This window comes from Sinocyclocheilus anshuiensis, unplaced genomic scaffold (genome assembly GCF_001515605.1).
Source record: "Sinocyclocheilus anshuiensis isolate Anshui unplaced genomic scaffold, SAMN03320099.WGS_v1.1 scaffold283, whole genome shotgun sequence".
NCBI lineage: Eukaryota > Metazoa > Chordata > Actinopteri > Cypriniformes > Cyprinidae > Sinocyclocheilus > Sinocyclocheilus anshuiensis.
The window spans coordinates 3446878-3455869 of record NW_015549605.1 but is presented as its reverse complement, the minus strand read 5'-3'; the positions used below and the strand labels follow the sequence as shown (position 1 = coordinate 3455869).

General features: G+C 36.8%; 1 protein-coding gene across 6 annotated transcripts in view; it reads right to left on the bottom strand.

Annotated features, from left to right (window-relative positions):
* The window catches only part of LOC107658884 (non-muscle caldesmon-like), a 59832-nt gene that overhangs the window by 19525 nt on the left and 31315 nt on the right, over positions 1-8992 (bottom strand). For all 6 annotated transcript variants that reach the window (XR_001630848.1, XM_016447589.1, XM_016447592.1 and 3 more), the window contains exon 3: positions 552-695. Coding sequence is in view for 5 of the 6 variants with exons in the window: in XM_016447589.1 (XP_016303075.1) it covers positions 552-695 (144 nt within the window). In the remaining variant the exon portion in view is untranslated. The remainder of the gene's footprint in view (positions 1-551; positions 696-8992) is intronic.

Genomic DNA, 8992 nt, shown 5'->3' with positions numbered 1-8992 from the left:
TGAAAGCCCGCAGGTGATGGAGATTTACCGCTGATTACAGAACCGGCTTTACTGATAAGATCCGCGTTAAATATCGCATGCGATTAATCGTGCAGCCCTAATTACAACCCTAAAGAACGTAAATTCCTCTCTTATCCAAAGTATCATCAAACATCATATCAGCAAACCTGAACATGCGGAATGATAGTGAAGAATTATGATTTAAAGTGGATCAGCGTGGACTGCCATATGCCTGCCACTGTAGGTTAATGTAGTCTGACCGCACTGCTTGGCAAACGTTTACCCTGCGTCAGCACTACGGACAATAGACAGAGCTATGTCTGCTCACACATCGAGCACAATTCTGGCCTTGTCTGACCGTCTTCTGTGTCCATTCACTGCACAAAGCCTCAGTGTCTGAACATGTCACCGCTTCAGCAGTGCTGACCTGTTACAGGACGTTATTTATCAGTGCTGCCCACTAAAGCACCAGAGAAAACGTCAGTTAGCCTACGCATCAAAGTACCACAGTACTCCTGTCACGTAATACTCCAGAAGTGCCTGTGTTTTACCTGTGGCTGTTGTTGAGCTCTGGGGTCTCGGGTTGGTAGGCCACATCCTCGCTGTCCTTACTGCGCATTCTCTCCTGCCGCGCTCTTCGTCTGCGCTCACGAGCGGCCTCCTCCTCATCCTCCTCATTCCGGTGATACGCCATCCTACACAGAGACAGTTAGATGTTATACTGGTAAGAGATGATAAGAGTTAGGCCTCGTGTCACCTTGGCACACACAGTCACAGCTGCTGCTGTTGTTGCTGTTGAGGATGAACTTTCACTGGCTGTCAGCTGTGTGTGTGTGTGTGTGTGTGTTTCAGCTTTGGCAGCTGATGAGAGGATCCTGACAGCAGTGTGGCGTTCGGTCGTGTAACCTAAATAAAGTGTTCACATCTCTCTGACAAGCTTTCTTCACTTCCCTCTCGTGTCTCTTGCTGATGTTTTATCTCAAATTTTCAACCAGTTCACATTTTTTGTACTTCTCTCAAGGTTTTTTTTTATACTACAGTTCCAACGCTTGGGGTTGGAAAGAATTTTAAATGCCTTTGATATAAGTCTCTTATGCTCAACCAAGGCTGCATTTATTTGATCAAAAATACAGTAAAAAACATAATAATGTGAAATATTATTACCATTTGAAATAACTTGTTTTCTGTTTTAATATATTTGAAAATATAATTTATTGCTGTGATATAAAGCTGAATTTTCCGCATCATTACTCCAGTCTTCACAGTGTCACATGATGCTTCAGAAAACATTCTAATATATGAATTTGCTGCTCAAGAAATATTTCTTATTATTAATTTCATTGCTGTGCTGCTTAATGCCTTAGTAAAAAAAAATCCTATGCCACAATTTATTTAAAATACATTTATTTCATACTAAGTATACTTCACAACCGACATATCACTTAAGACTTACTGATATAAAATTACACTTAAACTTTATTTGGAGTCTTTATTGAAAAATGCACATTTCTTAGTATTATGCCTAAAATGTGTTTTAATTAGTGCTGTCAAACGATTAATCACATCCAAAATAAAAGTTTTTGTTGACATAATATATGTGTGTGTTCTGTGTATATTTATTATGTAAATATAAATACACACATGCATGCATATATTTTAGAAAAATATGTTATGTTTATATATTAAATATATTTATTTATAATATTAATTATATGAATATAAATATAGACGTAAATACTTGTAGATATTTTCAAAATATATACAGTATGTGTGTGTTGCGATTAATCGCGATTAATCGTTTGACAGCACTAGTTTTTATATCACTATTAATATTGTATGATCACTGTAATAGGAGTCTTTAAATGCAAGATATTTAAAGTGTACCTGAAGTATACTTGCAATAGTTCCATTTTAGCACAATCAAATATATTTAAGTATATCTTTACATGGACCTCAGCACTACTTCCGTACAATTAAAGTGCACAAAATTTGTTGTTTCAATTTAGCAGATTTTAAGTATACCAGTTTAATTACCAGTATTAAGCACATAAATATGTAAATGTATCTGTAGTATACTTAGCACAAAATAAATGTTTTTCAAATACATTTTAGTATTTTTTTTACTAGGGTATGTAACAGTGCTACATTTTTCCCCGAATTCTTTCACGAACAAAAGAACGGTGTTTATAAAAAATATTTTGTAACATTATAAATGCATTTACTGTAAATTTAGATCAATTTACTGAGTCCTTACTGAATAAATTTATTATTTTCATTAAGCAAATTATATTATTTTTTCCCTTTTGATTTTGGAGTGAAAGACTTAATCTGGACAAAAAGGCCTTCCTCAGTGTGTGCTGTGATCAGTATTGTGTTCAGAACTGAATGTGGTGCTCTGCTAACGCCCATGGAAAACCTTGGGGAGAGTGAAATCATATAGAGAGCCGGATTCCTGCTGATTCTGTTGTTCTTTCTTTCTGTCTTTCTTGTTCTTGTCCTCTCTCCCTTTGTCCTTGTGTTAACAAACCAATCAAGCAAACTCAAGCACATTTATACTGAAGTATAAACCATATCAAAATGTTCACTTTGTTCCTGTGAGGTCTACTTAAAACAGCTTCTCATGATAATTTTCCAAAAAACACTTCAGTGCCATCATATGAATTGAATAATAACAGTTTGTTGCTTTCTGACAAGGGTTTTAGATCAAGGTTACAGTACTATGTTTTTACAACACATCACACTTTTATTTCAAAGTGATTTCTCTCAATCTAAAAATGAATACAATCCAGAGGGAGCATTCAAAACAGCAGAGAATGCCTTCAAATCCGCTTTAACATTGCAGCCCATCGAGTCCAGACTCTCTCTGATCTGATATCCCTCCGGGGAACACCGCCTATCTTGCACAGACTGCATAACGCTTCCCTGTTCCATAACCACAAAAATAAATCAGAAAAAACATGCTGCAATAACATTCGGTAGGGTCTCTGCAGTGTTTTGAGGGCACTGCTGTAACGCTCTGGCATGTCTCTGGTACCTGTAGCGATTTGGGATGTAAACCAAGACATCAGGCGAACATGTTTTCCATATGAACCACAGCATCTTTCAGCCATGTAGCATTAATTATTTTATAGCGCGTGCGGTGAGAGCTACACACAGTGTGACATGTTTTATTGGATTCATAAAGTCTACAAAGGAAGCAGTGTGGGAAATGAAATTGATATGCAGTTAATTTTGCAGCTAATTTGCTCTCACAACATGCAGAGCACAATCAGGCGACGGATGTATCCAGCTGACAAGTATTTTCTTGTGGTCCAAACATCTCAGAAATGTCAGTGCAAACATTGCGCACAGGGCAAAGGCTCTGGAGAGCAATCACAGACACTCCACATGGGTTGGGAGAGAGAAATATATGGAACCTGCCAAATAACTGTTCTATTCCCACGCTTGGCCTTCTTTCTTCCTCCACCTACTGACCCCACACTCGTCTCCAACACCACGGATCCGTCCATTCCTTACTTGACCACAGCAGAGGATCACCTGCTCTCATTTCTGCCCTGTAACCTCGTAGCTTTCTGTAACAGCATCCCTCGAACACATGTATACCCTCAAGCGGGCCTTTCCTCTACCAGCCGGAGAGAGTGTGTTTGGAATGGGCCATTCGTTGAGGATGGGTGTTATTTCCTGAGCTCTTCCTGGCCTCTCATGGGAACAGCACAGATGGAGCCTCCGCTCCATAGAGAAAACTGCACAGAAGCAGCTAAAACTGCTCAAAAAAGAACAAGTTTTCCATTTTAATATACTCTTAAATTTACAAGTTATTTCTGTGATGCAAAGCTGAATTTTCAGCATAATTTCTCCAGTCTTCAGTGTCACATGATACTTCAGAAATCATCCTAACATGCTGATTTGCTGCTCAAGAAACATTTCTTATTATTATAAATGTTGAAAACAGCTTCTTAATATTTTGTGGAAACCACAATCCATGTTTTTCTGAATTCTTTCATGAATATAAAGCTTAAAAGAACAGCATTTATTTGAAATAGAAAAATTTTGCAACATTATACATGTCTTTACTGTCACTTTTGATTTATTTAATGCATCATTTCTTTAAAAAAAAAACTCTTACTGACACCAAAATTTACAAGGTATATTTATTAATTTATGTTTTTTTTATTTTTATTATTTTATTTTTATTTTTGATGTTTCCGGAAAGCATTTTTTATGCAACAAGTCAAAATTTGCATAAAACGAAAAATAAAATAAAAAAATATACAAAATAAAAAATTCTGGATGGAAACATCAAGATGTGCATACAATATAAAAAACTTTACTGTAAGAAAAATTCTAAATAATATGGCCCAATATACTGGGCTAGAGCTTTGCCCGTATTTTAAATTATGCCTTGTTTTAGGGTTAACAGAAACTTCTGTACACTAAATGGATAGCCTAATGATTTAGCAAAAATAAGACTCCACAGTTTTCTACATTTTTCTATGAATTATTTTCTTACAGCGGTGCTTTAGGTGAATCATTTTTTTTTTTATTTGTGTAAAAACTATGATGGAAACACAAGTCATGTGACTTTGCCTCGAGTCATGTGACTGAATAATCTCAGATGATTGGCTACTATTACCTCCCAGATCTGTCTGACACGCTCGATCCCAGACATAAAGCATCTGCCAGCGATCACTGGCATTTCCATTTCTCCGGCAATTTCTCCAGAAGTGACGAATTTGTTCTTTTAAACAATGCAACTGGCAATGCTACTTCAGTCACAAATTGCTTAAAATGCAATATTCCGATTTTTCCAGCATAAATTAAATTCTCAGCATGGATGGAAACATGAATTTATTTTGCAGCTGATGCTAAAATAGAATCAGAGGACTGGACAGGAATGGCAGGTTTTGGTAACCATTAGTCAGAACATTCCGTCAGCATGTGAACGGGGACACGGAGCCAGCCGTCAAAACATTCCTGTGTGTGTATGCGGAGTATCAGTGACCCGACTGGAGCTGGAACACATCAACCTGTCTCGGGAAAGGCCACTGCAGTCACACAGAAGTGTGTGTGTGTGTGTACATAGTACTTTAAAAACAGCACGAACCCTCTGACCCTTCAACGGTGCCAGTCATCTCTGACCAGCTATTCACTAAATACAAAGCAGACCTGATCTATGATCTAGTCGTTATAGTCTCAAAGAGCCAGATGTTTGACTATCGGCAAAGTCTCATTCACTTTGCAGCTTATTCCAGCCATGAGCCGCCCACTTAAACAGGAAGGGCTTGTTTGACCTTCATGTAAAATGAATAACCGCATTTCATTCTTTATGGATGATGTTTTAGGCCAGATAAATTGGAAATGGGTGATACCACAATACACCAGCATTCAGCAAAAAGGCTCTTAATTCAAATAGTGGGATAGCAGTCTTTGCAAAACAGACAACATCAAAGAAATCAGCAGAAATTTGGGGTGTGCAGAATTTATGTCCATTCAAACGTAATAAGCATCATTTGATAGCTATAACAAAGCAGAATTCATAGTTGAGGATATCTGGCTACTAAATGATTGAACGTTTCACTGCAAACTTTGCCTTAAATGGTCAAATGGCACACAAATGTGCCAATCCTTTGATGTTTAACATTCAGGCTACAAAAGCATTAATAAGGTGATTACTTGTTTTTCCACCAGAGGGGTCATTATCTCTTTAGACTAACAAAATGGAATGGAGCTTATTGGGTTAAACATTTTGGAAATACATCAACATACATTTATGAATTTGCAAACTTTTCAAAATATAGTGACTATTTGTTCCTCTGAAATGCTCTTTTTTTGCAGTAACTTTTAAACATTTCCAAACAGCATGTTTTGTCTATGATATGGAAGCCCGTTTCTGCCACGGGATTAAAACAAATTTCTCACAATTCTGAGTCTATATCTAACAATTCTGACTTTTTCTGGCAATTGCGAGATATAAATCCAGAATTGTAGGATATAAACTTGAAACTGTGAGAAAGTCAGAATTGTGAGATAAAAGGTCACAGTCACCTTTTTTATTTTTATTAAATAGAAATGCGAGATGTAAACTCAGAATTGCGAGACAAACTTAGAATTGTGATAGAAACGTAGAATTCTGAGACAAACTTCTGAGAATTCTGACAAAAAAAAAAACTAATAACAGATATAAACTTAGAATTCTTCTAAAAAAGTCAGAATTTTGAGATATAAACTCATAATTGCGAGATGTAAACATGGAATTGTGAGAAAAAAAGTAAGAATTCTGACTTTACATCTCACAATTTTGACTTTTTTCTCCAGAATTGCAAGAAAAAGTAAGAATTGTGAGATATATTTTTTTTTATTCTGTGTTGAAAATGGCCTTCCATACAATGCTGTGGTCAGTAGTAAAGTTGTTTGAAACTTATCATTGTATCTACACTCTTAAAAATAAAGGTTCTTTATTGGCATCAATGGTTCTATGAAGAAACTTAAACATCCATGGAACCTTTCAAATGCAGAAAAGGTTCTTTATAGTCAAAAAAGGTTCTTCAGATTTTAAAAATGTTCTTCAAAATGGTTCTTTTAGGAACTGTTCACTGAGTGAAAGGTTCTTTTGGGAACCAAAAATGGTTCTTCTATGGCATCACTGCAAAAACACAATTTTGGAACCGTTATTTTTAAGAGTGTAAAGTAAAAGAGCAGCACATTTTTGATTGTCAGCAAGTTACAGTAACACATACAGACAAAAGTCAGAGCACACAGCCTCCCTTTCTCGCACACTTTTCCTCTCCTGTCATTTTCAGCAGTTGAAACGTTGGCAAGTCTTCCAGATGAAAAGGACTGGCGCACATCAAGCCATCATCGCCTGCTGGACTCGGATGCCAAGCTGCTCCTGCGTGTATGAATGTTATCAGACTCTCGTTGTTTTTCTGCGTCAGCGCCAAGCCAACATCTGCCTGCCCACTGTCCCACGTCTTGCACAGAAGACCGTCTAGAGACAGAGAGCTTCACAAATCTCTGCCAGTAAACACTTCTAATACAGAGCCATTTGGCAAAGTGACAGCGCTTATCATATGTATGCCGAAAACTGACTTTTTTGGCCCCCTTGCATTGCGATGACGGCCAAAATGAACGGGGCCAACTAGACGACACATGGCTTTGACTAGTTCAATTACGGGTGATGAGTAAATATTGATCGTTACAGCATCTTTGCATAATTCTAGCAATTTAATAGAGCGATTTAATCTTTTATCAGTAACTCGAGCAGGCGAAGAAGAGCGGGCCAAATTGAAACGACTCCACAAGAACATAAACACAAGATCACATCGTGTCGCACAGCTGAACGGGCTGCATTGGTAGCTTTTTGCCAAATGTGATACTTGGCATAGAAAACACAATTCCAGCCTTTCAGAGGTTTATAACATATAGCCAAAAAAAGCATTTGATTAATGCGATGCTGTAAAATATAATGGCCTCTAATCTGTGCGTCATCGGCTTTGAGCTTCCGCCCTACGATTAGGTGAAAAATGTTCCATATATCTTAAATCATGAAAAAGAAAAGCATTCATGGTAACATGCTTGGAGGAAACAGGAAAGTCGCTGCAGATGGGAAGCTGACACTCAAAACGAATTGTAGACCATGTAACTCTGGTCTAACATCCTAGCCAATGGTAATAGAAATAATTGTTGCTGAAAGACATCGATTTAGAGCTGATTCATGCCATCCTACGCTCTGCTGGAATGATAATAAACTCAATTTACATGTTCATTAGCCATTACCCATAATTCTTTTTGACAGTGGCATAAATGTCCAAGAAACAGCTGTTGTCTGTGTTTGCAGAAATGCACAGTGCTCTGAGATAATCTAGCGCTGATGCAAAATGGCTATTTGGGTCAGTGCCTCCAGTGGGAGTGTCGCTTTGCCTTAAATGGTCAAGAGGCTCGCGAATGTGCCAGACATTTGTTACGTTAACACCAGTTTTCTGCTTTAATAGCAGACGCCATCATCACAGAAAAAGAAAAACGAGCTGGAAGTGCAAGCTTCAGACCGCAAAAACATTAAAACAGTAATTTCTTTGTTTTCACCTCTGACTCAAAAATCAGCAGGCAAATTTTTCTTCTAATTTCTCCACAAAGAGAAACATTCATTATCTCTTTAGATGGGTAGGAAGCTAATTGGGCAAAAGTTAAAAAGTTAGGATTTAAGAATGCTGGAAAGACATCATATTTATGAATCTTAAATTAGTGTAAATGTGTTAAAATTCTGAGAAGTTTAGATGTCCAGGATGCTCTGTTTTGCACAAATGAAAACTAATTGGGACAAATGCTGTCAAAAATGACAAAAAAGCATAATCCTCAATATGATAACTTTGTGTGAGGAAGAACTTAGTTTGGTTGTTATACACAGTGTTGGGGGTAACACATTACATGTAACGCGAGTTACACAATCAGATTACTTTTTTCAAGTAACTAGTAAATTAACGCATTACTTTAACATTTACAAGAAAATATCTTCAAATAAGTAACACAAGTTACTCTGTTTTCTCATTTATTCACTGACTCTCCCGTCCCGTGTTGAGAGAAATAATGAGTGAGGTGCAGATGCACTTTCTTCATGCTGAGTAGGGATGTTCATTTTAACCGCTTTAACCGGTAAACCGACCGTAAGAATTTTGACCGATTAATACAATCAGTTAAACGGTTTAAAAAGTCATTTAATTATTTATTTTTTCAGTAATTTATCAAAATATTAAAAAAGGTTTGCTGCATGGTTAAAATACGCTATGCGTATAAAAAATTTGTTTTTTAGGGGGGAAAAAACAAGTCGCGTATAAGTCGTATTTTTTTTTATTTCATTCAGAAATAGGCCTAATGCCGACACGAAATGTTTACAAACATTATAATAAACACTGTAAACATAGCTAGACTATTTTAGTTCCCCTCTCTCGACAACAAATCCTTTCAATTAACAGTATTTAGAAAAGAACAAGAATTA